Below are 26,900 nucleotides of genomic sequence, written 5' to 3' on the forward strand. Positions count from 1 at the left end.
TCTTCACTGAAATTAGCATGCATATTTTTGGAATGTGATTGGAGGCCAGAGTACTCAGAGAAAACCAACACAAGCATGGGGAGAATATGCAAATTCCACACAGAACGGCATGTTTTATCAACCACATGCTCTATCTGCACCAATTTCTTTGTACTATTTGTTAATCTTAACCCCAGTTTGACAGAGTTCATCTTAACTATGTTCATGAAAGTGGAATTCAAGTACTTTCCATTCTGTATCACCAACCCTAAGATGTCAAAAACATTGTCAACCTCAGAATGAATTCTGTCCATTTTGTGGACAGCGCTGTGGATTCAGTCTCACCCATGACATGAGACGTACTTCCGGTTGGCAAAATACTGAGCTTCCTCCGACGCCACCACTTGTAAACAAACCCTAATTGTCATTTGAACAAGGCAGAGTGATTGAGAAAACTAAATAAATGGTAAATGGCTTGAATGGTCCTTTTAGTCTTCTTCTCTAATTTACATTTTAACAAGTTGATTCGTGGAAATTCAGACATAGTTAACACGATAACTGGGGGAGTTGGCTAATTCAGGAGAAAGCAAAAAAGAAAATGCTCTTTTGACGGGGGAAGAGATAGCTCACTTTAGAGCTGATTTTGACTACCAGGCTTTTGGCTTGTTATGTTTTGCTAAATTACTCAAAAATGAAAATGCCTTCACAAACTTCACCTCTTGTCAGTCATGCAATGGTCTCTGTAGGCGACAACTATTTCCCACATCCACTTGATTTATTCTCCTCAAAAACAGGTTCCATTGGCTTAATTTACATCTTATCGAAAAAGCAAAACATTCAGTGAGATTCTCTCATCCCATTAAAATGATTTGGTATTAATCAATATATTCATATTGTTAATTTTCCAAAAGTTAACTGAAAAAATTCAGTCAAATGACCATCCCAAAATGACCCACCACTCCTGGCCTTAACATTTGTCTAATCCCCTCTCATTTTATCTTGGAATGACAAAAAATGACATTATAGAGAAAGAGTGACACAAAACAGATATCAAGTGTCAGGAACAATGATGGAGGGCAACATATGGGTGCAGAGACAGGAATCAACGCTGAGGGAAGAGATAAAGTGCTGGTTGCCATGGGTGTACAGCGAAATAAGAAGGACAGAGCGTGATGAGAGAATAGAAGCGATAGTGAACGACCGGAGGGGGTTGACAAATTATGCCCCAAACATTTTAAGTGATGACCTTAAAAATAGGCACTCAGGTGGATGCCTTTGGGCCAGACTATGTGTGTTGTGTATCGGTATGCAGCGCAGCTGTATCTAATATTGTGGCCCTGAGTGTATGTTGTGCATACGTTAATGTAATGATTTATTTCATTTCTTATTATCCATTGTCTTTGCCTTGTTATAGTCCTCGTTCTTGATCGTGTGCGTTTGTTTTCTCATCTCATCCGATTCTTATTGCTTTGCCCATCTGTCTTCTCCACCTGTTTTTTTTTTTAATCCTTTCTTCTCTACAGCACTCACTTTCTCTTCTTTCATCACCTCGTGCGTCCGCCCGGGCATGTGCCACCCCTCCTGTCTGTCTCTCTACATTTGTGTCCGTTGTCCGCTCTGCTTGGCTACCTGCCTCTCTTTGTTGCTGTCAGCTTGCGACTGATGCTCAACCCCCCCGCACCCCCCCCCCCCCCCATCCTTTCTCGCACGTCAAGTGTTTCTCCAGCTGTCAGAGTTTCTCTCTTTCTGTAAGTCGCTGTGCCGCCGTCTCTCTTTGTAGCATCAACTCTCTCGTGTGCATGTGCAGCCTGTTTTCACGGTAATTTAGTAGGACAGAACAGGTATATACCACAAATATATAGAAGTGGGCATGTTTCCAAGGTCACTTGTCTTTGTTAAACTGTATGAACTGCTTTGAAATTATCCATCCATCCATCCATTTTCTGAGCCGCTTCTCCTCGCTAGGGTCGCGGGCGTGCTGGAGCCTATCCCAGCTGTCATCGGGCAGGAGGCGGGGTACACCCTGAACTGGTTGCCAGCCAATCGCAGGGCACATACAAACAAACAAACAACCATTCGCACTCACAGTCACACCTACGGGCAATTTAGAGTTGTCAATTAACCTACCATGCATGTTTTTGGGATGTGGGAGGAAACCGCAGTGCCCGGAGAAAACCCACGCAGGCACGGGTAGAACATGCAAACTCCACACAGGTGGGGCCAGGGATTGAACCCCGGTCCTCAGAACTGTGAGGCAGACGCTCTAACCAGTCGTCCACCGCTTTGAAATTATGGGTTAATAAAATGGACAGTCAGAACCAGAATACAAGCTGTGTTACCTTCAATTTGTCCTGAATGTGAATGCATTAATCCTTAAGCAATAACATGAATACAATTTATCCATTGCGGGAATCAAATTTTAACCAAATTTGAAAACTTATAATACTAAAATAAATACGAGCCAGATCATGTTTTAAGAAGCATTCCAGCATAGTTATTGCTGGGCTTGTGTATTTGAAATTGTACAAAAGTAATGATATCCATCAATCATCCACATATAGAGACAGACAACCATTCACACAGTCAACTGAATCCACGCTGCCTGCACGGAGGTCAAGCGAGTCAAACACTGTCAGTGACTCAAGTAATGATAGTAAAACCCAACAATAACAATGGCTAATTTCGTCATTACAATTTTCCTCTTTAGCTAAGCATCACTTATACAGTAGTGAACTGCTACACACGTCAAAACTAATATATAAAGAGTGACATTTTTGAGCTGGAAACAAGGTAGCAGAAATAACAGCTAATGCCGTGGTACTCAAAACTCTGTTGTGTTTCGAACAAGTAATGGTGATTAACTTTTCCTACATTTCCTATTAAACTCTCAGGAAATCCTGCTGGCGCATGCATGTACTTGTGCGGTCATACTTGTGACAATGTGTTTGTTTGAACCGCATGTCCACTCTGCGTGTTCCTGTTTGACAGGGGAAACGTTCTCACAACAGAGAAGCAATATTGTCAATAATGAATCAACCCATAAATACACTCTTACTCTGCATCAGACCTGTGAATTAACCCATAAATAGACTGTTTACCCTGTCTTGACACGTCAACAAGCTTGTACTCTTACGCACGACTGTCGCATTGTCAGAGCCTTGCTAGCTTCATTGTTGATATTCACATAAATGTGATTGTGTCTCAGGTTCCGTCGGAAGACTGGGGGGGCGGATACGGGGGCGGCGGTGCCACAGATAGCGGAGGTGAGATTCCCTGCCGTCGCATGCGCAGCGGCAGTTACATCAAGGCCATGGGTGATGATGACAGCGCCGATTCGGACAGCAGCCCCAAAGCTTCACCCAAGTCCAGCCTGATCGCTCAGAGGGATGCCTTCAGACGTTCAATCAGCATGGATCAAAGGTCAAAACGCAGCATACGTACTGTTTAGCATAATACTGACTGTATGGTTTAGTTTTTCTGTTGCTGCTGAACTCAGTTCTGGCATTTTCCTGTGGGATTTAACGCGCCCTTGTCGTATTTCGACTCAGTGATGACGAGATGATTCAGTAAGGAAGAGTCAATAACAAAAACAAATATTACATTACATAAACTCAGAAGAGGCCGTTTCAAAATCAGTATTAGCGTAGGATCATTCCAGAATAGGAAGACAATTTGGGCACCAACATTTTTGTTGTTATGTTTTCAAGAAAAACAGGTAATAAACGGTCATAAAATTTCATTTGTCCAGCATAACAATCAACGGTACACTTTGAGATATCGTATGTTATATGCTGTGTTTGGCAAAAACCCTATTACAGATAGTGAGGCACCTGAAAAACATATTTTTTGAAAATATTGTTGAGTAAATCCTTTATAATTACTTTAATTTCATTTGAATATTAATTTCATTTTATTATTTAATTACAGTAACAAGGATGAAAATCAATGCAAATGTTATGAGTTTTTGCTCAAGAGTACACGCTAGCTGTGTTAGCCGCTATGCTAACGAGCCACAAACAAACTTAGCTATATAATTAAAAAAGAAAACCCTTTTTTCCTAATAAGTCACAGATTGAGTGACACTTCATTACATCTTAAAACAATGACAACATATGAATAGAGGACTTAGCAATTAGCTTAATTGTGTCATTTCTGCAGAGTCAGGTAGCTTACTCTTTTCCTATTCGTCGAGACGGTTAAAAAAGTTTCAGTAGTATGGTTATGTGTATGTTGTGAGACAACGACAGAGCAAAATTATTATTATTTTAAAATGTCTCTCATAAAACAGAATATTTTAATAATTACAAGGAAGCCATGGAAACAAAATTATTCGCCCCTAAAAAGCTGATATATAACTTATTTTATCTGTTAGATTAGATACGTTGGTCATCAAGAGGGGGGGGACGGATGCTATTTTGGGGATGCTCAAGAGCTAGGAATCACTTTTACTACAGCTACATTTACCTTTTGACTCAGAACAACTATAATTTATACAACAAGTGCATAGTTCTCTCTTTTGTCAATGGATTATTTTATTTTTGTATCATTTCACATGTAAGGGACAGAAAATATCCTCCAATTCTGGAATGACTCACTAATTGGTTGTGTTTAACTTCAGGTATTCGTGCAAGCAGTGTACTGACTCCTATCCTAACAGCCGGACAACACCCAAGTCCCAGACCCGCTCACGGAGTTACACTCGTTCGCTGACCAGCTCTCAGGTAACAGTCACTGTGTTAGTGATTTGGGTGACACGGTCTATTGAAGCGTTGACATAATCGGATCTCTGCTTTAGTTGGGAGACACCCTGGACCGACAGTTTGAGGCCGTGTGTGAGACCATGTTTGGGGAGGTGGAGTCCCAAGCGGTCGAGGCTCTGGATCTCCCGGGGGTGTTCCGCACGCGTAGCCATAGCTACGTCCGTGCCATCCAGGCCGGCTGTTCCCAGGACGACGACTGTCTCTCTGTATTCTCTATGTCTGGCCCCCAGGGAAGCATCAAGGCAGGAGCTGGTGAGTTTCATTCCAGTGCATCAGGAATTTACTTCTCTGTGCATTTGTTAATGCACTTTTGATTACAAAGCCCAAATATCCTAGGCTAAAACGAGCAAATCTGACAGGATGAATTAAAGCCTCTGAGTAGTGTCACGATTCATCTCCCTCACCTGATAAACACGATCCTATCTTCACTTCCAACCACGCATGCTCACAATATATGAGTGCATCTGCTCAACAAAGCTCTTAAGGTGTAAGAGAAAACTGAAAGAGGGGAGAGAGGGCCTCATTTTAATATCTCCAAGGAAATTGCTTCATCTTCTAAAGAGGTAGACTTCAGCTAGCTTAAGGGAAGAGTCAAGTCCTGCATACTATTGAAAATCACGCCAAAGAAAGCTTAGTTATTCAGAATCCAGGGCTTTCTATGGGGCATTTCTCAATGTTTTTGTTATTTTCTCTCCCTTAAACTCTATTCATATCATCAATACTACTTTGTTTGCCTCCCCTCTATACTAGTCTGTCCCTTTTGTAAGTATCCATCCCTGCTCCCTTTTGAGATACCCCCTTTTTCTCTTAACATCCCAACTATGCCTCTGTCTTCCTTTCTCCCACTCTTCTGACACTTCAGTCTTTCCTTATCGCAAAGGTGCTCCTCCCCCACTCCCACCTCGCATGTCCAAATCGTCGCTGTCAGTGCGAGCACAGAGCAGCACAGAGTCCACCCAGGACGCCTACTACCAGAGCAGCCACGGGCGCCCCAAACTTCACAGTAACTCGGTGGACCTGGGTTGCTCCGACGGACCTTCGGGACGCTCTTCCAGAGTCGGCTACTACACCGCCACAGGCCCGGGGCGTTCGCGGCAGTACAGTAACTCGGCAGAAAGCCTGGATGGAGGGATCAGGGGCTCGCGGGAGATGGTGCCCTACGGAGGTGGTCCGGGAGTCGGCGTGCGGGCCAAACACAGCAGCTCAGCTGATAGTTTGCTGGAGGGGCCACCGAGGCCAGCCCGGGAGAGGGACAATCGGGTTGGGGGAAGCCTTGGGAAGTCAGTCTCCCTGCCGCAGAACAGCATTGTTTTGAGTAAAGCTGGAGGGCAGGATGACGGATGCAGTGGGAGGAAGTGGAGACCGTCCATCGCTGTGCAGGTGAGCAATAACTGCTCTACCTGTTAGTGTATCGCAGTGAACACCGTTTATTGCAAGGGATACAGTATGTTCCAAACCTGCAATAGGTGACAATCTGGGAGACCATATAACAATTTTTTTTATTTTTTATATTGTTTTACCCCTACCAAACGCTTAAATGACATGTAAACCTATTAAAACACGCTAAAACACACTTTTTCTGATTCCTTAGCGCCTGTCCTCACTCTCGCTTGCAGTTCTCCAATTAATTCAACATTGTATATTTAAATACCAAAACGTTCAAGGAAACTGTAATTCTGTCAAACGAAAGTCATCCTCGTTCAATATTAACATATGATGTAAACGTCATAGGTGGGCTAATGAAAATTAGCATGGATGTCACAGTTATTATACTGTAAACCTTTGGACAACTGCTAATTTAGCGCACACAAAGCAGCAACACATACGCATATGCATATAGCAATACTCTCAGGCATATATTTTGTCTCTGCTTTGTGGGAACGAATATTCCTGGAGCACAGTATGGGAGCTTCTCTGCATATTCTTGCTTTCAATTACGCTGCCCGGCATGTTGAGGCACAACGTGGTACGACACTGAAGGCGTGCAACACTAAATTCGGACTTGCTGTATACTATACACATAAAAATGATCACTTCAAAATCTGCAATATAGCAGGGAACACTCTGTTGTTTTCGTTGTTTTGCCATGACTGCTGTGCAGGTGGCGTATGCTATAGTAAAATGAATACCGAACGGCGACGTGTTATCAGTCATGGTAAAGGTAATGATATCCTAACTGTAGCACCACCTGATATTTTTCATGAGGTGAAAAAAGTAGGTGTCCATTTTTTATTTAAGTTGACAACACATCCCCAGTTTAATTGGCGTACGCCATTATGTGGGCGGGGGTTGGAGGGCACTACTTGAGGAATTATGATAAGTATGGAAATAAGTGGTCCATCCATCTTGCTTGAAAGAAGACTTTTTTTTTTTTAAAGTGTCATTTATCAGTGGATTATCTTACTAGCTGCATTTAATGACTGGAAACATGACATACATAACAGTACTTTCCAAATGCACTGACCTCAGACCACATTTAGGGAAAGATTCTGTTGCTTTTTTTTGCCAAGAGAGAAATGAGATGAGTGATTAGCTCAGCGTCTGGCCCGGCAGCTGTGTTTGTCATTCCCCAGATCGGAGTTTACTTATGATGCATACCACACGTACATTTTTTTTTGGGCTGACTCATTTCAGACCTTTTTGTATGCCACATTTCTCATTAGCATAACTCGGGATATCCCATCACACCTGGGCCTTCTATGGTGTAGTGCCTTTTAATTAATCTACCTGCAACTGCTGTCAATATCACACCATGTCAATATACGCGACATTACAAACAGGCATCTCATGTGGTCAGGATAAATGTCACCACGAATGCCACAAAACCCAATTAACAATTCAGGTTATCATTCATATTTGCCGCAAACCCATTTCCGGTAGAAGCTTTTTAACTAAAAATTAAATCAAATTTGCATTGTACCAACCAATAATGCCAGCCAGTTGCCAAGGATGCCATATCGTAGTCGTATTATTTCAAGTGTAATTTTTGTCCACGGCACAGAACACAGTAGATACAGGGAAAGTCAAGTACAGTTGATCCTATAACAGTGAACCCCTGAATGTTCTTGATTCAGTATTTATGAATTCACAATTTCCTAATCCCCCACGTCCCACCCCCCATACTGTTATTTGTTGAAAAACACCTATTTTAAATGTAAAATATCCAGAGTTGTATATATCCATTCAACCTTTGCTGATTACCATGACCTGGATGACTGAAAATCTACTGTACACAGACGTTAAATATACAGAACGTTTTTGCCAGTGTTGCTAAATACAGTATATCTGTGGTTTACTCGGCGATCTGACCATACAATCAAAAGTACTGTATATATAGGTTAGCTACTGATTGGAAAGAAACTGCAATGTAAACATAACCGTAATATAAAAGGAGATAATCTGTAACATTTTCCATAAAGGAAGGAGGAGTTGAAAGTGAATTGGTTTGTGCTCTCTCTCTCCTTCATTTCAGGTGGACAGCTCAGAGACTCTGTCAGATTCAGACGCAGAGGGCAAAGCTCTGACAGAGGTCCATTCAATAGGAGTACAGGTGGAAGATGACAAAAGGTAATGTCAAATTATTCACCAGCTTACTGATTTGCTTATGCTAGGTATGTGACATTTAACAGAAGTGCAAACTTACAACTTACTCATTTATATTTGGGCCGAAAATATGTAGCTTCATCATTTTAATGCATAATTTACAAAAGCCTTTATTTCTGTCGGGGCCCCCAACAGCGCAAACACCTTTGGTTGATTTCGCCAAAAGAGTCTATTTAACATTTCATCAGACGTCACAGCTTGAAGTCTGTAACACCTTCTGCTTTTTCTAATCACTAGCGTGCACTCCTACTGTTGTGGTTTCACATGTGCTGTGGCCTCTAAGCCCTTGGTCAGATTCACACATAAACAGCGCCCCACGCTAGAGATCGAGCGGTGCACGTGCCTTGGTGTCCTCGCGTATAATTGTGTCACACCTCAAACTGTCACGCAGCATGGACGAGGGGAGGAACGTGTAAATGCTCATGACTATGTCCACTGATATGCACTCACTTGTCATATGCCAGATGATTTAACAGGATTTTATCACTAGTGAGGAGTAAGATTGACAGGAGTGGCAGCATGATGCTCACTGCTTAAATTATCCGGAGTGGGATAAGAAAAACGCTTTTGCGTGCAATGGCACAGTGTAACGGATGGCTCCGGGCCTGCTGTGACTTCCCTGTGTCACAGACGGGCCCGTTTCAAGCGCTCCAATAGCGTGACAGCGAGCGTGCAAGCCGACCTGGACCCCGAGGGCTTCCCGGGGCTCAGCGTTGTCGTGCCGACGCAGGACAAGAGTCTCCAGTTTGGTTGCTCCTTCCAACGGCACTCATCGGAACCGGAGTCAGCTGGCCAGTACACGGAATGCCACCGCACTGTGCATACACAAGGACAGTGGGCCTACAGAGAGGTATTTATGCAGTCAACTACATGCACTATACGGTGCTAGTGCTTCCCGACCTTTCTCATTAGAAACATCTCATGGCACACCACTAAACAAAAAAGTCACAAAACCTATATACTGTACCTTTTCCAAAGACTGTACATAGATATGCTTGTGATTGGTTGCTATTGAATTGAATTCAATTGATTTATTGCCCCTTTATTGGTTTCATCCTTCCAGGACTTTATCCAGAGTGGCTACGCCACCGAGGCTTGTCCAGGAGACCCACGCTCCCATCAACATCAGCACCTTCCTCCACGTTCCCACTCACCACTCCCCCTCACATCCGAGCGAGTGTGGGCCGGGACACCCTCCTTGGAGGGTCCCCGCAGCCTGCCCGATTCGGGTCGAGCCTCCCCCTGCATGAGGGACGGAGAATTCTTCCTGCGCCTCCTGCAGACCGAAGTGGAACGGATGGAGGGCTGGTGCCAGAACATGGAGAGAGAGGCGGAGGAGAATGAACTCCCAGAGGAGAGTGAGTTTGCGGAGGGCGACCTTTGAGATCATTGCAATAAACAATTACTGTCTTCAAACTCTGCTGTTTTTTTTTTCCATCCTCTCCAGTTCTAGAGCTGATTCGCAGCGCAGTTGGCAGTGCCCAGATGCTCATGTCTCAGAAGGTTCAGCAGTTCTTCCGCCTCTGCCAACAAAGTGTGGTAAGTTTTTGTGATTGCATGAGAAGTCATGACAGCAACATTACAACAGAGGTTGAACACAATCTGTATTCTTATTTTCATAATGCACGCATTATTCTTCTCTTTCGAGCCCTTGTTGAGGGTAGTCTTGATCATTTGATGCTTGTTAAACTGAGTTATTGTGTAGCACACTGAGCTCTTGTGTGATGCCATTAATCGCATCAGTCAAAGTTTTTTTTTTTGTGCCCAATTGTTGCACATGCCCAGAATTAATACTTGATGCCTGTTGGGGATTTGTGACATGCATGAAATTGGTTTCAACAGTAAAATATTATGTAATGGAAAAATGTTTGACAAACATTTGTCCCAAATTACTTTTTATTTACACCTTGTGGTATATTTAAACATGCAACATGGGCCTTACCTCGTTTCCGCACCCACCCCAGGACCCATCTTGTTACCCCCAGCCCACTGCTCAGGACCTAGCAGGCTTGTGGGACCTACTCCAGCTCAACATAGAAGACATCCGGGTCAAGTTTCAGGATCTCCAGAGGCTCAAAGACTCTGGCTGGAAGCTCCCCTCTGAAAAGAAGGTGAGCCAAACAACCAGGGTTTGCCTTCAGCACTCTCCCGGAGCTAAGATGGCCATGTGCAGACGAGTATTGCAGATGTCCCCAAAACCATCGCATGCTGCGAGAATGCAAAATGGCAATAAGAACTGAACTGAGTTCCATGCTTAATCTTCTACTTTTTTTGCATTCCCGAGAATGGTTAGGATGCTCATCACTAAATTACTCCTCATAATGAAAGAAGTAACTGTTGTTTCTCCTTTCCTCTTTTTCTTTCACTTTTTATGTCATTGACCATTCGTGTTCTTACCCCATTGTTCATTTACCCACTGCCAACGCATGCACTACCCCAATTCTCCACTTAAATCCCCCTTACACAACCATACAAAACTATGTATCCACGCCCATTGTCATCTTCAATGTGCATGTAATCGTTGTCGGGCTATAGGAGGATAAGAAGATTCCTCCACCCTTACCAAAGAAGCCAGCGGGCGGGGTGAGTGGCAGCCTCCGGACGGATAGCGTCGGGGATGGAGGTGGCGGAGGCGGGCCAGGGGGCTTGGTGGTGCCTCGTGTGGGGGCACACACCCTACCAATCAGGGAGAAGTCCCTAGACCTCGTTGAACGTCAGAGGACAGAAGCGAGGAGGAGGCTGCTGCAGACCAAGCGTACTGCCTCCTTCAGGCAGAATTCGGCCACGGAGAGCGCAGACAGCATCGAAATCTATATTCCCGAAGCCCAGACTCGACTCTGAAACTCTGACCAGCAACCTAGTCCTTTGCAGCTCTAGATAAACTGTAGGTCAGGTACCACCTTCTCTGCTTTCCCCTACACTAGCGCATTTCGATTAATACACTTCTCATTACTCTCAATTCAGTTCTCAAGCAGTAACAGCCATTTGTGTGTCTTGAAAATTGCACATATTAATGATACAGAGGCCTGGAAAAAAGAGAGTAGCTAGTAGATATGAATTATCGCCTTTTTTTGAAAGTCTCTGAGTTTTTATTTATTCCTTATTTATTTATTATTATTTAGCTGACAACAAACAAGAAACACTTCACTTTTTTATAATGGTGATTTGCTGAAGCTCTCGCACTAGTTCGTAGCTTGCCCGGTCGTGTTCACCCGCCACTTGTGCATCACTGGAAATAAAGGGCTTAACAGGCACAAAACCTCTATGACAGGCGATGACAAGACAGCCCATAGTTCAAATCCTGTTGCCACCCTTGATGGGAAAACACATTACATTTCATTGGGTTTACAATTCCCAGCAAAATGTATCCATAATCTTCACTGACACTGCCAGTATGGATAATGAGGCACGCCCAGAAAGGCTGATGGTTTGCTGTCGTTATAGTTAACTAGCAAACTGCATCTTCTTAGCACCGGATCACAAACGAACAACTTTTTAATTTTTTTTTACTTTAGTGTCGATCATATTCATTCAAAAACAGCATTAGGACCACACTGGGGGGGGAATAATACCATTATGTAAAATGTGTAATACTATTTTGCGAGAATGAAGTCATGATATGATATGACGAGTCAAATTCTTTGAGGAAAACATCATTAGAATAAAGTAATGTTACAAGAATGATGGGCATATTTTTTAGAAAAAAAAGCTGTAATGTGTTAGGTTTTTCCAATAATGTGACTATATTCTTGTATATTACCATTTTACTCTCATTAAACTGAGATGCACAATATTACAAATCTACTCTTAAAGGGCAGCGTGTTCTATAATTCTACAACCCCCACCCCCATGTGTGGCCCTTATACTTATTTGAACGTTCAGGTTTTTTTGAATGAACGGGTTCCTATTTGGTCCATAGTGTGCATACTCACGCTTGCCCAATGGAGCATTTTAGAGCCTTAACAGCAAGAGTGTGTCATAAAAATTAATTAAATAAATAACTACGTTTGCCTGAAGTGGCTCTTCAGGACTCCACTGAAAGGGGGGCGCGCTCCATAATCACTGTGTATAATCACTATAGCACCATCAAGTGGTCAAAACAGGATCCTGTTGTCTGGATTTAATAAGATGCCATCAAGAAAAAGCCATGACAATTTGTTTTCTGCCACTTAATGCCCTTGACGTGTTCTTGAGTGTTTTCTCTTCCTGTAATAAAAAAATATATATATTTAAAAAATCAATCAATAAAAACAGTAAATCGATTAACTTTTAAAAGCAGGAATGACGTCTCTTATTTAGCAACAAGAGTGCCTGCCTGGGAAATTGCTTCCAAAGATTGGTGAAATGTTGAAAAAGGTAGCCACTGGGTCAGTATGGTAACCACAAGTATTTGTGAAAAGTGCAGCAGTGTAGCATGATTTAAATAATTGTGTTGATTCACAAAAAAAATTAAGAAATAAGTAGGAAGACATTTTTAATTTCAATATTTTCTATGGACGTTTTGTATACTGCTTGTGTGAATGTGGCCGCCATGTGCTGATGACACGTAGTGATGAAGACCAATGAAATTCATCCTTTAGCATGATTTTTGTTTCTCTTAATATCTGAATGGAACCTGGCAAATATTTTAACAGGAGATGTATATTTTATAGTATAATCTACATTTGTAGATAAATAGAGACTATAGAGTACAGTGTACAAAAAAAAAAATGCCTATATCAAATGTGAAATACCACTGTATTGTTATTATGATTCTATACACTTGTGTGATACTACTGCTGTGTGGCATATCCAGACACAGCACACATGAAATGATTATTATGTGAGTGCTGGGTCAGGTTCACAGGGTTAAATATTTAAAAAAAAAAAAAAAAAAAAAAAAAAAAAAAAAAAAAAAAAAAAAAAAAGAATTGTTCGTCGCCAAGTGAAATCCTCCGGCGCTTTTACATATTCAAATTACATATCTCTCACACTCTCCGTCCCTGTATTTCCACATTACAACCAACGACATGTGCCTCACCAGCTATGTGTGGAGGTTACTGTTCAAGTTTACAGTGTGCATGTATTTGAGACATGTACATAACAAAAATAGCAATTTTTCAGAGATTATGTTCAAAGAAAAATGCTTCATTGTAATTACACTCCGAATATTTCTGGAACACTTTCTGTTGGCACTGCATGCTTTGAGAGAGATTAGCCTGGCGACCCGAAAGCTAATTTCATAGCTTTAAAATCTTTGTACAGAGATCCTTAAGAGACAATATTAGCGGCAATAGACAAACAAGCGCTGAAGGAAAATTTACATCGGTGTGAAAGGTGACAACATCTCAGTGGTGGTTGAGGCTCATCAAACAAAGCACAAAGACCTGCTTTTTATACTTTTACTCCACTGTGAAGGACTCACGACTGGTCTTTTCATCATGAGGATTCAACAAGTATTTATCCGCAGTAGCAACTTCTCCTTCAATTCTCAAGCCGTTGAGTGAACCACCGATAGCGTTGCAATTTTTTTACGTTTCCTATTCTACTCTACACACAGCGCAAGGACCCTTGCTATGAATATCACGACTTCTGAGCACTCACCAGACTGACTGTTTGCCACGAAACACCTGTCACCTATTTCTAAAAGTGCAAAAACCCCACTTTTAGAGCCAGATGAACAACCCCTGAGTACCTCAGCCTTTTGCGACCCAGGCCTCTGTCCTCAGGGGATTCTAGATACAACAACACAACATAACCTGGGGGGAGGGGCTATGACAATATACTGTAGTGCTTTTTAAATTATGATTCCAGGAATACTTCATACAGTGCATGCTGTATTTCGTGAACTAGGGGTTCTTGTAGCTGCAGATTTGAGTTTTAGGTGGACATTTCTAAGAGGCTGCTCTGATGGTAATCATCTGTAAAGGTTTTTTTTTTTTTTTTTTTTACATTTTATTCATGTTTCCAAGAGGGCTGAATTTGTTTTTTCCCCATTATTTTTACAATTCAATTATGTATGTCTCAAGATGTTTATATATTTTTATACTAAATTTGTTTTATTGTATCTTTTATCTTATATTGTATTTTAACAGCAACAATTAATAATAATGACGAGCTACTTCGTCTTTGAAGGATCACTGGAAAAGGTCAAATTGACCCTAAAATGGTCAGCTCAAACCCAAATGACCATCTTATGTCTTTTGGGGCATTTTTTTTACTTACTTATTTATTTATTAGTTTATTGGGATCGTTCGAGTCATGATAGATATGCCTACCAAGTTACATTTTGCTATACACAACAGGCTTCAAAAGATTGTGGCCAATTTTTGTTCTTTTGGGTAGTGAAAGGCCCTCGCAAATGTTGATTTAAGAATAATGACGATGAAGAAGCGAAGCAATTTCATGAGAACATCATTGCTCGTAACTGCTGCCAAAAAGTATAGTTTTGTTTAAATGTTTCTCATAACTGTATGTATTATACAAAATGGGACAACGTAAACATAATTGTACGTGTAACACAATCATGTTTACACGTCCCATTTGGAAATGTTAAGAGTCCTCAGAGCAGCCAAGAGACGTGTAACTGAAACTCCAATGTGCCTTTAGCACTAAGGTGTACTGTATTTGACTGATGTGTATCAACACTGCAATGTTATAACAAAGTGGATCACCAACACACACAAAAACACCCTGCCACTCTTTTGTTTACAAAAATGTAAATACATGTCCCCAGCGAACATTGCTTTACTCAATATCATATATATTGTTACTGCAATATGATTATTAGTTGGTAGTATGGTTATTGCCATTCAACAGGAGGTTAATTATTACCACCGCTGTCATTCTTATAAACTTACTATATATATATATATATATCAAAGGATGAGTCTTGTGTACAATAAGTAGCTTAATGTGTTAGGCCATGTCTTAAAAAGCGCTGCTAGAATGGACAACAAAAGGGACATGAACTCTGGGATGACATTTCTCTCTGGGATCGATGATGGACACCCCCCATGAGGAGTTTGAAATTGAAAAAAAAAAAAAGGGCAGATTCAAACATTGCATACTTTTTGTTCCCTTTTGAACTTCCATCCAGAGGAGGAGGAATATGTGAAAATCTAGGAGTTCCGAGTGTAGTCCACTGTATAATGTAGCAAAAGCTCAAATGTCCTCTGCTCTCATTCCGTCAGCTCCTCGGTCATCTTGCCCTAAACAACAGACGGGTCTTACACATTGAGCTTTTCTGTCTTTCAGCTCCTCTTCTTCTGTTGAATACAGTGCCAAGACAGCATATTGTACATAGAAACATTCTTTTTTTGTTGTTGTTGTCATTTGAAAAGAAATGACTGGAGCATATACAGTAGCAATACCATTAAGATATGTCTGATAACTCCAGAGAAGATGGGTGGAGAAGATGCATGCATGAGAAACACCACAGTGACTTGAAGATGTATTGGTTGGGATCATGGTTCAGTTTGTTGTGTTGTCGGTCTAATTGTATACATACCAATTTGTATTATTTATTGTAAAAGTTTTACGGCTCTGGATGTGTCCAAGGAGCCCAGAGAGATGGCACACTGTGACGTGGTTTACCCCTCAACACAGAATGTAACACGGTCTACGTTGTCAAAAAATTTTCTAAAGGCTAATATTATTACTATTAATATGATTACTATAAAGCTATTTTAGCCAGTTAAATGACGCTGTTGTGTTTCCTTTGTCTTTATTGTCATCTGTATCACTAACACATTTTTTATTCCAGTGTCAATTATGTTTATGAAAATAATGCAAAATAAGTATATTGAAGAGAATCTTCTTGTTAAGTCTATTGTTCCCTTTCGGAGTTTACATTGAGGAAAAAGGACTTTAAGGTGACATTCCCAGTCAAATTGTCCAATTAGGGACTGTCCCAATAAGTCCACTCTAATTGGGATATTTTTGCCACTTTACACCAGATACGGAAAAGAGCTGCAAGAAAGTGATACTGGAGTCAGATATTACAAAATTTAGCAAGATTTTGCATAAAAACTATTTTGAAAAACCTGACAAAAGAAAAAATAATAATTGCAACCGGTGCAGCTCTCAGTGACCCTGAACAGGATACAGTACAGATTATGCATGGGATGGGGTTATTTGAAGAAGATTTGTTTGAACATGCCTGAAGTTTGTATGTTCTCCCCGTGCCTGCGTGGCTTTTCTCCGGGCACTCCGGTTTCGTCCCACATTCCAAAAAAATGCATGGTAATTGAATTATTTGAAGACTCTAAATTGTCCGTAAGTGTGAATGTGAGTGCGAATGAAAAAGAACATTGCAATCTTCATACAATGAACTTTATGATATCTCTGTCACCATAACAAAGCAAACAATGAAAAGGAGTCCGCAATTATTTCATTTATAATGTCAGATAGAGTCCAAACATAATACGTACAAATAAATTATGTTTGGCTTTCTACATTTTAAACTTTGTACCTTGTGATATTGACCGTTCACTCTACGCCATCCAGCTTGATGGTCCACGCTTGTCCTGCAGTGTAGGGGAGTTCAGGTAAAAGAATAGTAAGGCCGGCATTGGGCTTGAGTGGAGACCAAGATAAAGGCGTTGGGTTCCCCAACAACTTCACCTGCATAAGAGTAAATGATGTGTGATTTATAAAAAAAAACAACAACAACAACAACAAAAAAACTTCTTCTAACATTACAGCAGAATAGACAGAACATGTTGTAAGACTTAAAAATAAAATTGTTAACTCAATGTTTACCTTGGTGGTTGCTGATGTTTTGGGTTCCAAAAGTTGCACAGTAGGCTTGCAGGGTTTAGTTGTCAAGATGGCATAAATGCTGTCCGCTTTGGATGTATACCTAAAATACAATATTCTACTTCAGTAACTGCATTCTAGCAAGAACTTGATGCACAAAAAGCATCACATCTAAATTTCACAATTTTTAAAGTGACGTGAGCGTCACTCCAAACTGAAAAGAAATATGTATAGCAGACACCCTGTGTTCAAAGGCCCATTATGCCAATAAACCATAAGATTATTGTGAGAAAAAGCTCTGATTAAACATACTCATACAGTAATTTTAATCAAGTGAGAATATAATAAATAATGCATCAGAATGAATGAAATATTTCAAATACAACCACTGTATTAATTTACCACAGATTCTATTAGTCATTAAGTAAAGGAGTTGGTTATTTGATGTGTGACTTTTTTTTAATCAAATGGATGATCCCCACAGTGTTTAATTGAGCCACAGCGTTAATTAGAGCAGCGGCCACTATTTGAGGCAAAATTGTGATTCTGCTCTCCTTGCTACATACCATACTGGCACAGAGGTGTTTTCCATCTGAACCCTCCAAGGTTTGGAAGCATAGATGGCCTCCCCGTTGACTTCCAGCCAAGCACCGACTCCCCGCAGCCGCTCCTCAAACACAGGTGGGATCATTCCGTCAGGGGTGGGGCCCACATTTAGGAGGTAGTTACCTCCCAGCGCCACAGTCTGAACCAGATCCTGAACAGGAAGCAGGTGAAGAAGTCAGAGTACATTTTAAGAGGACTGATTGTTTGTTTGCCCTGAATTAAATCACCTCTATGATGGTGGGCAGGTCCATCAGATCACTCATCTTCATGTTCCTGCGATAACCCCAAGACAGCATGTCCACAGACGTGCATTTCTCCCACTTATGTGTGGGCAGCTGGCCTGGAGTGTACTTGTCTTCACAGTTGTAATAACCTCCATGTTTACATGCACAGCCAGCTCCCCACCTGTCATTGGTCACCACTGTATCCTAAGAAATAGAATATATTAGTTACACACAAAAAAAAAAAAAAAAAACAGCAGTCATTGTTTTATAATGACACATACTTTAACAGGACTATCGTTGTAGAGCCAGGCAAGGAACTGGGTGGAGTTCCAGTATGTGTCCGGCGCCTCCCAGTCTCCATCAGACCAGATCACCTCAGGTCTGTACCTGCAAGAGGGATATTCAAAATCACTAAAGTGTACATGACATATAGGTGCGCCAGTGTGTTCATTCATCAACACGTGACCTTACAACCATGTTATACAGCTCTGGTAATAGCTTGTGAAGCACAAAGTCCTGTGTTTTGAATCCATTCTGCTTGTCCGTCAGGTAAAGAGGGTGGAACCACTCGTAAAGGGAGTTGTAGAGTCCAAAGTGCAGCGACCTAAACATGGAAATACAATCCCTCACTGAACACAAGTTGCAACACAACAACCAAACTTTACAGCCTGGAATCGTGTCGCTACACAATAACATATTTCATAGCCGAGCAAGTAGAAAACACACCGATTTCGCACTGCCTCCCCCAGGTCTCCGACAAGGTCTCTATGAGGACCAATATCGACGGAATTCCAGTTCCAAGAGTTGGGAGATTCCCAGTTGGTGAAACCTTCATGGTGTTTGGCTGTCAAGACGACATATCTAGAGTGTACATAAAGAACAAAACAATGTGATAACAGTGAAGCAACAGTGGCTTATGTGGCTAAATGATTGAACTGGATTAATATTTACTTTCCTGTAAAAAAAATATAGTCCTTAAATGCACTGGAACACACGTTATTCATGAAGGACAATACTTTCCCGTTTGTTGTTTACGATTCCTCTTGCCAAAGTTATGCTTGATATTCAAACAAAATAAGTAACTGAACATTGTTGCTCAATGAGCCATAACTTGGGGGTCTGCAAAACAACTTGCAATGAATTATTATGTTGTTAAGTGCACGCCTATTGAGATCGTCCTAAGAAAAAAAAATACAAAATTCCAAGGACATCCACTTGTATGTCTTTTTGTGACTTCCAGTCTCTCTGCATCTCTGTTGCAAGCTGCTGATGATCTCTGGTGATCAATTGTTAAAAGTTGTCTTAGTCTCATGATGTCAACATATCAACAGCACGATGAAGATGACTGATTAAATACCAATTATATTTGGGGAAAGAAAGGAAATGTATTTGTCCATGCATGGGTCAAACACCAGTTGCAAATTTTGCCATTCAGCAAGTAAGTTGTGCTAAAGTACTGAAACTCTGAACAATTGAACATGTGCATACAAAGGTTTAGAGAATGCCAAGTTAAGTTTACCCGTGAAGGTTATAGAGCATTTTAAGGTCATCCTGAAATTCCACCCTAAAGCCTATTACCCCAAACTTGTTGTGCGTGGTATATAACTCATGAATATTGTATTTAGGTTGGAAAAAGATCCCATAGCATTTAATGGTGAATATAGTAGTTATGTGAAATTGCTCTTTTAAATATACCCCAGTGTTCAAGTACTCACTTTGCTCCAGAAGCGTTGAATATATCCGCCCACTCCTCGGGCTCGAAGAAGTGAGCGTGAAAGTGGGAGCCAAACTCCGGGTAGCTGAACCCGGGCGGGTAGTTTTTGCTCATGTACGCCACACATTTGGGGTCCGGAGGTTTCTGACCTTGCCAGTGCCACCAGAACCACTCGCTGCCAAAGCCGGGTACGGAAAACACTCCCCAGTGGATGAAGATGCCCACCTTCGCCTCGTCGTACCAGGAGGGCAGCGGTCGTCCGTCCAGACTCGTCCAGTCGGCTGTGTAGCGAGCTCCGGACGCGAAGGGGACGAATAAAAGGACAAAAGTTACGACGAGCATGGCGGCACTGGGTGCCCTGTGAGCCATGTTAAGCTTACAACATCCCAACCAATTTAACTGTAGTATTCGTTATGGCGTTACATATTCCCGTTGACTGTAGTAGAAACTTTGAATCAGGTGATTGGAGTCATATGACTAGTCACGTGACTCCGCCGTTTTGGTGGCACGACGTTACAACCCAATTCAGTGTTGATTAGCGACCCCTACCGAGTCGGAGGATTTAAGGCAAACAATGGTTAGAAAAAAATAGAAACAATGATTTCATTTTCTTACTTAAAATACGTCAGTTAGCTGAGAAATTGTGTCTAAACTTTTGATTAATAGTGTAAGTCAAACTGAAAAAGTAAACTCTAAAATGTACAGTACTTATGGACAAAGATGATTTGTTTTTACTGTCTATTATAAACAATACCAGTTTTTGATAACGTGGCAAATTGGAAATATTCCAATATATAAATTAGTAAATGATAACTGAAAAATGCACCTTCTGTGTTTGTTGATTCAGATGAGACAGATATCTTTTTTAACTCCATAAATTCCGTTTTGTGAGGCTGACACAAAACAACGGATTCGCCACAAATCACTCTTTCAGTCACCAACGTTAGACCATTCTCTCCAATAAGGCCATAAATGGGAAATACTGTATTGTGCTTCTCCGAATATGTAGCACAATCATTGTAAATGCTCCGTGGTTCACTTTTTTTCCAAGCTGTGCCTGTTTTATTCTGCCTTGTAAATCCCCCAAAATCTCAATCGATCACGATCTCAATCGCAGTTGACTTTACCTCTATTTGCATTGCGACGTGCAGAGGTTGAAAGATGTGGCAAGCCAGTTTTTAAAAAGGAAGGGGGAGAATGCACACACGTTTTCAAATGTAGCAAAAAAGTTTTTTAAAAATTTTATCAGCGAATAAACTCCTGAAAAGTACATCCCCGAATACCTGGAAAAGCTACTGAAGTACAGTAAACAAAGTATTTGTACTTCATTACTTCCCACCACGGCAGTACACTGACAAATATTGAACTAAGGAATTGTATTCCACTTCCCCTTCCCACACAAAATCCTTATTAATCTCTGTTATCGTCTCTTCATACTCATTTGAGTCTTCAAAGATTCTTTCCCAACAACTGGTAGAGCCTAAACAAAATATTTAATAAAATCACACTTTATGTTCCATGCACTTTATAGTGTTTTATTTTCCTCTGTCAAAAGCATAGTGAGGTTCAAATGAAAAATGTCCAGTAGTGTTGGAAAATTGTTTACAAAATAAAATAAAATAAATGGAAATTAAACATAAGAGAAACTGAGCGTGTTTATAGCAAGTAAAGCGCTATGGTGTCGAGGGTCTTGACGGTTACGGTCCAAATGAACACGTTGATCCCGGGAGGGTCGCTCCAAGCCCTGGGAGCGTCTCAACGGAACTCACGGGGGCGCCATCTTGTTGCAAACAAGCCAAGCTTTTACTACTCGTCGTTTCCGGTCCAGTGTTGCGACTGTGCGCCGAGTCACTAACCGATGTATCCTTCTTCTGAGACGACGAGCTCTCGACCGGAGCCCTTTTCCCGGTCCGGGTGGCCAAGTCCCGCCGAGAAGTCTTCCAAGTGTAGCCCAACCGCTTCAAGACCCGCTGGGTAGTTTTGATGGAAATCGGCTTCTCCGCGGTGCAGTTGTACAACCTCTGGATCTCAGTGATGGACGCCTGGTTGTTGGCCTCCACCACTCGCTCCATCTGCTTCTCCCCCAGCTCGTCGACAAAGCGTCTCCTGCCGCCACCGCGCTCGCTGCGGGTCTTCTTTTTGGCGCACCAGTCCCTGTAAACTCGGGACACGGCCGTCTTGGAGAAGCCTAGCTGGCTGACCGTTTCCGAGATGCTGCGGCCGGCGCTCCGGACGCCGACGATAAGGCCCCGCTCGAACTCGGTCAAGTCCCGCGACTTGCCCATGTGTCACCGTCTGGCTCCAAACTCGGGATTGGGAGGCACCGCAAGCTCCCGTTGTCCCCCTTTTTGCACCTTTGTTGATGGTGGAAGTTAGCTGTGCTCTCACTTCCTTTGCCCGAGCCCAAGTAAATCTCTTCTTCTGCCGTGTAACTTTGGGGTACAATGGACTCAGTTTCGCACCCTTCAGTTAGCTTTGGTTACTACAGATAAGTAGCCAGATTGTAGATTTTTTTTTTGTGTGTGTGTGCATTTGAGGTTTACTGAATTTGAAAAGTTTTATGTGCACCAATTAACCCGTGTATCCGCCTGTTGCCAGGCAAATTGTGAGTAAATTAATTTCATACTTTTTGTCATATTTTTGCCATGAGATTTATCGAATGCAAAACGTTGTCTTGAGCCAATAAAGGTTAGGAAACACTGATTTAATCAATGCCTTATAAGGCATTTAGAAACGTTTTTTTTAAAGAACATGCAAAGTGTATGACTTTTATGTGAGCCAAAGAAAGGGATGAAACTGAAATGAACATATACAAGATAAACAATACACACAAAGAAAATAGTGCTGTGAAACAGTAATAATAGCCATCTTAAAATGTTATTCAATTACATCCATCCACCTGACTGGGCAAAAAGGGAAGGGTACAATTCTGTATTGGTTGCCAGTCAATTGCTGGTCCTTCAATTACACATAATTTTAGATGAGAAGAAGAGAAATAGCAGGTTGTGTATTTCCTTGGTCTATTTAAAAAAAAATTACTATAATGAAATGAACATCAAAGTAGATGATGGGAAAATTAGTGTCATCCATACTTTCTATTGCACTTCTGTCCTGAGTGGGAACTGAACATATGCAGGGGAAGTCAGGCGAGTGAACCTCAACACAGTGCCGAATAGCCCACTATCATGGAAGAATTATTATTGGTGAATTATTCAGAACACATCTATAATGTTTTGGGAAAAAAAACAACAGAAAAATACTGATCATTAGCCTAATAGCATAACTGTCTAAATCATTTGTAACTTAGAACAAAATACTTTTTTTTTTTTTTTATGTGCTTGCTAAAAAAGATATATATATTTTTTGTGTGTTTGGATTGTCAACCATCCAAGTCCACAAAGGTTGAATTGAGGCAACTGGACTTTTCTTGTCTGTTGAATTTGTTGTTTTCTGAAGACGTTCAAAAATGACTATGGCAATTATGCTATTAGGCTAATGATATGTAATGTATAATTGAATGGTAGTCCATATCAAATGATTTCAGGGGAGGCAGGGGGGGGGGGCTGTAAAGTTTCAAGTAGTATTACAGTTACCATTTGTAATACTGTCATACACGTCCTGGGGGTGTTATGGGGACTTAACCCACTCATGCCAATGGTAAAAAAAATTAAAAAAAAGACTAATGTATGACAAACAAAGGTCCTAAGCTGCCAGTCATTAAATGGAAGCCACACGGTAACAATGACAAAAATATGATTGCATCAAAGTGCATACATGTACTCGTAAGCCACTGATATACATGCTGACCATTTAAGAAAAGTCAATCCGTGTCCTAGTGGAAAACTCCACAAATGTGTACATCGGTGGTGGAGAATAGTGCAAGAAAGTGCATGTGGCAATAAAGTCCATTTAAGCACAGGCGCCACAGGCATCGGTGGTCTTAAGGGTCCAAGTGGGCGCTGCAGTCCTCACGAGCACTGTGAGCCCGCTTTGGTGGCTCCAACCTCGGGGACAGCCACACTGGAGTTGACGGTACCTCCACCTGGGCTTTTCCTACACGTGTCCGCTTCTTTGACGTAGTCCGTGGATAATTGAGAAGGCGAGTTCTCTCCGGGCTTAGTCCGGAACACCGGATCCCTCCGGGTAGGCCCCCGGGTGTAGCCCAGCCGCTTCAACACTCGCTGGGTGGTGGTGAGCGAGATGGGCTTCTCGACGCTGAAATTGTACAACGACTGGATCTCCGTGATCGTAGCCTGGTTGTTAGCCTCCACCACTCTCTCCATCCGCTTCTCGCCCGTCTCGTCGACGAGGCGTTTCCTCCCGCAAGCCCCCCGCTCGCTGGAGGTCTTCTTCTTCCCGCACCATTCCCTGTACACCCGCGACACGGCCGTCTTGGAGAAGCCCAGCCGGTTGACCGTCTGCGAGATGCTGCACCCGGCGCTCCGGGCGCCGACTATCAGGCCCCGCTCATACTCACTCAAGTCCCGCGACTTGCCCATGTGTGTCCCCCGTGTGGTGCAACACCCGGACTGGAGGAAAACACGAAAATTCCCCCCTTTTTTTTGGAGCTTCTTACCTCTTTTGTTTTGATGGGACCGAGCTCAAACCTAAAACATGAGCGGCTCATAAATAAAGCTGTTCTTCTGTGGTTTGCTTGTTTGGTACACTTGCGCCCTCTTCAGCTAGGTTTAGTTAGTACAGTTTCCCCCCAAAAAAGAAAACATATTGTGATGCAAGCAATTGTACTAAATACATTTGTTTAAAGTGCACACGACCCTGTTCAAACATAAGGTTGAAAAACAAAACAAAAAGAAGACTATAATAAATAATTTCTAAACATTTTCCACCATTATTTGGACCTATAATCAGTACAACGCAATTTAGAAATTATTTTTGAGTGAGGAAGTAAAAATAAACTGAAATGTATGGTCTGGTTGCACAAGTGTGCACACTCTCTAACTGGGTTGTGGCTGTGTTCAGAATTGACGCATCACATTCAAACTCATGTTAAATTGGAATCAGGAGGTGCCTCAGGTTAGCCTCAAATAAATATCAGATCTTCTAGTAGGCTTTTTTTCCCCTACTTTCTACACTGACTGTAATTTCCAACTGTTCATAATTGTCTTCACCTTGTCTATGGCCCCAGGTGCAGTAGAATAAAAGAAATCCAAAGCATGCTTCTACCGCCACCATGCTTCACTGTAGTTATGTTCTTTTGGTGAGTATTGTTGCTTGCGCCAAACATACACTTTGAATTATGGACAACAATGTAAACCTTGGTTTCATTGTACATTAACATTATATGCCACAGCGGTTAAAAAAAAAATAATTGAAATGACATATGTTGGTCTCATTTTATATCACAAAAACATTGCATTTGGACAGGGGTGTGTAGACTTCTTAGATCTACTGTGTTATAGGCCAATTTATGTAACCTGTATGTATGTATAATGTCTCAAGTCAAGTTCAGAGGTTCTAATTCCAGAGTTGAGTGTCAAGTCACCACATCAAAAAGTCAAGGGCGCAAAGACTAAAGTTCCCATTTCAAGTACTTAGTAATAAAAGTGAATTAATGCCAACATATCATGTACCGCATTGCCACATAATTCTTTATAGTGAGGTAATTATCAGCTTTCTTTACAAAGCATCATAAGCAAGTGTAACGTGTAAAACATTTAATCCATCCAGTATCTTTACTCTGACTGTAATATCAAATTGTCTTGCAGCCTATCCCAGTTGACTTCAGGCCAAAGGCAGACTTCACACTAGACTTGTGGCCTGTCAATCACAAAGCATAAGGTCAAAGGTCATGACAGACAACCATTCATCTGCAGATTCACTCAGTCACTGTTGGGAAGTGAACCCCACCCATCCCGTACAAAGGTCAGGTGAGAGTACAACTACTGCATACCATCAGTGACACGTTGAAGATGTTCGTAATTTACACATCGACTGTTATTTTACATAATTTACAATGAAATCCTTGACCAAAATGGGTGTTTTTCCTTTGTGTCGTACCCATCTGATCCTTCAATGCTTGTCATTAAAGCATACAAATACAGCTACAAGTAACTAAAATAGACATTTAATGTACAGTAACAAATATTTAGGACCATACAAGCACATCTATGTTACTTTCACAGGAAAATGCCACAAACGACCTACCGTACATGCAAACCTTAAGACACGGGTGAATTTCATAACATCAATTGAGTCAAGTTAAATATATTTACAGGTACCTGTAAGGTGCAATTACATTAACACACAGAAACATCAGACAACTTAAATAGGCATTCAATTATACATACACAAATCAAAGTATGATTTAAGAATCTCACAAAGACGAGAAACATTCAATTGCTTGCAAAAGATTGGCACGGCTGTGTGTTATCACTTTCCTTGAGGCCTCTTCAAATATAATAAAAACATCAACAAGGCTTCATCAAATAAGGTAGACCCCAGCAATTATGGTGAACAAATAGAGAGACGTACATTATGTGTTTCACTTGATGGTGCGAGGTTCAAAACCAAACCAAACAAGCACAATTCTACCCGCATGCAGCTCAAATGGATCACCGTCAGTATGTTTACATACACTAAAAATTGGATTACTGCATTGGACCAATTGAAACCACATTCTTACAATGCATACAAAACAGCTAAATCTGACCCTGTTCGTCTTTTTAAAAGTTGGATTAACACACCCAGACTATTCAAGATGGAAATCCGATTTCTCTTCACATCTGTACACTTCCAACGGAATATGTAATTCAAAAGAGAAGACGTCCTCAGGCCATAGCCACCATTACCTAATATAAAAAAAAAAAAGATTTGGCCACCACCTTGTGGGATCTCCAACCAATCACAAAACCTTTTGCAGGGTTCGGTCCCTATCGCCCGCAAAAGCAGTCAAACACTTTTAACGCATAATAACCCAATTTGTTTGTGCATGTAAATGTGCTGAGTAACTTGGCAAAAGTGTGCTTTCATGGAAGTACTTAAAAGGGTACTTTTTTTTCCTTTTTTTCAAACGCAGCCAGTAGTTTAGAAATGTCTTCGAACTTTGATGCTCGTCAAAACACAAATAGTAGTAACATTTGGACAGCCAAGGAAGAACAGATTGAATTTGATGGGGCAGCGATTCTGCCAATTGTTGGAGTGGTTTTTATTTAAAAAAAATATATAATAATTTTTAAGTCGAGTAGATTTGTTAAGTACAGTTCAGTTACGTTTAATTTGAGTTCCTGGGAAACGTCTTCAACTTGAATTGTTGAG

The 26,900-nt window shown here is 41.4% G+C and overlaps 2 protein-coding genes across 4 annotated transcripts in view; one reads left to right on the forward strand and one right to left on the reverse strand.

Moving 5' to 3' along the window:
* Positions 1-13,174, forward strand: part of dlgap3 (discs, large (Drosophila) homolog-associated protein 3) — an 85,349-nt gene extending 72,175 nt beyond the window's left edge. For both annotated transcript variants that reach the window (XM_061665276.1, XM_061665277.1), the window contains 10 exons: positions 3,185-3,399; positions 4,598-4,700; positions 4,775-4,991; positions 5,602-6,119; positions 8,212-8,306; positions 8,973-9,192; positions 9,406-9,700; positions 9,790-9,881; positions 10,307-10,453; positions 10,878-13,174. In XM_061665276.1, coding sequence (XP_061521260.1) covers positions 3,185-3,399; positions 4,598-4,700; positions 4,775-4,991; positions 5,602-6,119; positions 8,212-8,306; positions 8,973-9,192; positions 9,406-9,700; positions 9,790-9,881; positions 10,307-10,453; positions 10,878-11,183 — 2,208 coding nt within the window. In that variant the 3' untranslated portion in view covers positions 11,184-13,174. The remainder of the gene's footprint in view (positions 1-3,184; positions 3,400-4,597; positions 4,701-4,774; positions 4,992-5,601; positions 6,120-8,211; positions 8,307-8,972; positions 9,193-9,405; positions 9,701-9,789; positions 9,882-10,306; positions 10,454-10,877) is intronic.
* Positions 13,175-14,294: 1,120 nt separating this feature from the next.
* Positions 14,295-20,110, reverse strand: LOC133395976 (tissue alpha-L-fucosidase-like). 2 transcript variants are annotated; one of them, XM_061665338.1, is made up of 9 exons: positions 19,627-20,110; positions 18,638-18,772; positions 18,378-18,515; positions 18,193-18,298; positions 17,915-18,115; positions 17,648-17,838; positions 17,085-17,184; positions 16,795-16,946; positions 14,295-15,532 (listed from the first exon to the last, which is right to left on the reverse strand). In XM_061665338.1, exons 1-8 carry the CDS (start codon positions 19,992-19,994, stop codon positions 16,812-16,814), a joined length of 1,374 nt encoding a protein of 457 aa, XP_061521322.1. In that variant the 5' UTR covers positions 19,995-20,110; the 3' UTR covers positions 14,295-15,532; positions 16,795-16,811. The 2 variants fall into 2 exon arrangements, with proteins under 2 accessions (XP_061521322.1, XP_061521321.1); XM_061665337.1 differs by lacking the exon at positions 14,295-15,532 and having other exon boundaries at positions 16,634-16,946.
* Between the last annotated feature and the right edge of the window lie 6,790 nt (positions 20,111-26,900).

The sequence above is a fragment of the Phycodurus eques genome, chromosome 20, assembly GCF_024500275.1.
Source record: "Phycodurus eques isolate BA_2022a chromosome 20, UOR_Pequ_1.1, whole genome shotgun sequence".
In the NCBI taxonomy this organism is placed as follows: Eukaryota; Metazoa; Chordata; class Actinopteri; order Syngnathiformes; family Syngnathidae; genus Phycodurus; species Phycodurus eques.

Bases quoted from the DNA above. Each gene is read 5' to 3' on its own strand.
- LOC133395976 (XM_061665338.1), bottom strand. From the start codon at position 19,994: ATGGCTCACAGGGCACCCAGTGCCGCCATGCTCGTCGTAACTTTTGTC. The intron at 18,516-18,637 runs GTGTGTTTTCTA...TTCCATGTTTAG, and splicing joins GGGGAGGCAGTGCGAAATCG to GTCGCTGCACTTTGGACTCT. The intron at 16,947-17,084 runs GTAAACATTGAG...ACTCTTATGCAG, and splicing joins AAACATCAGCAACCACCAAG to GTGAAGTTGTTGGGGAACCC.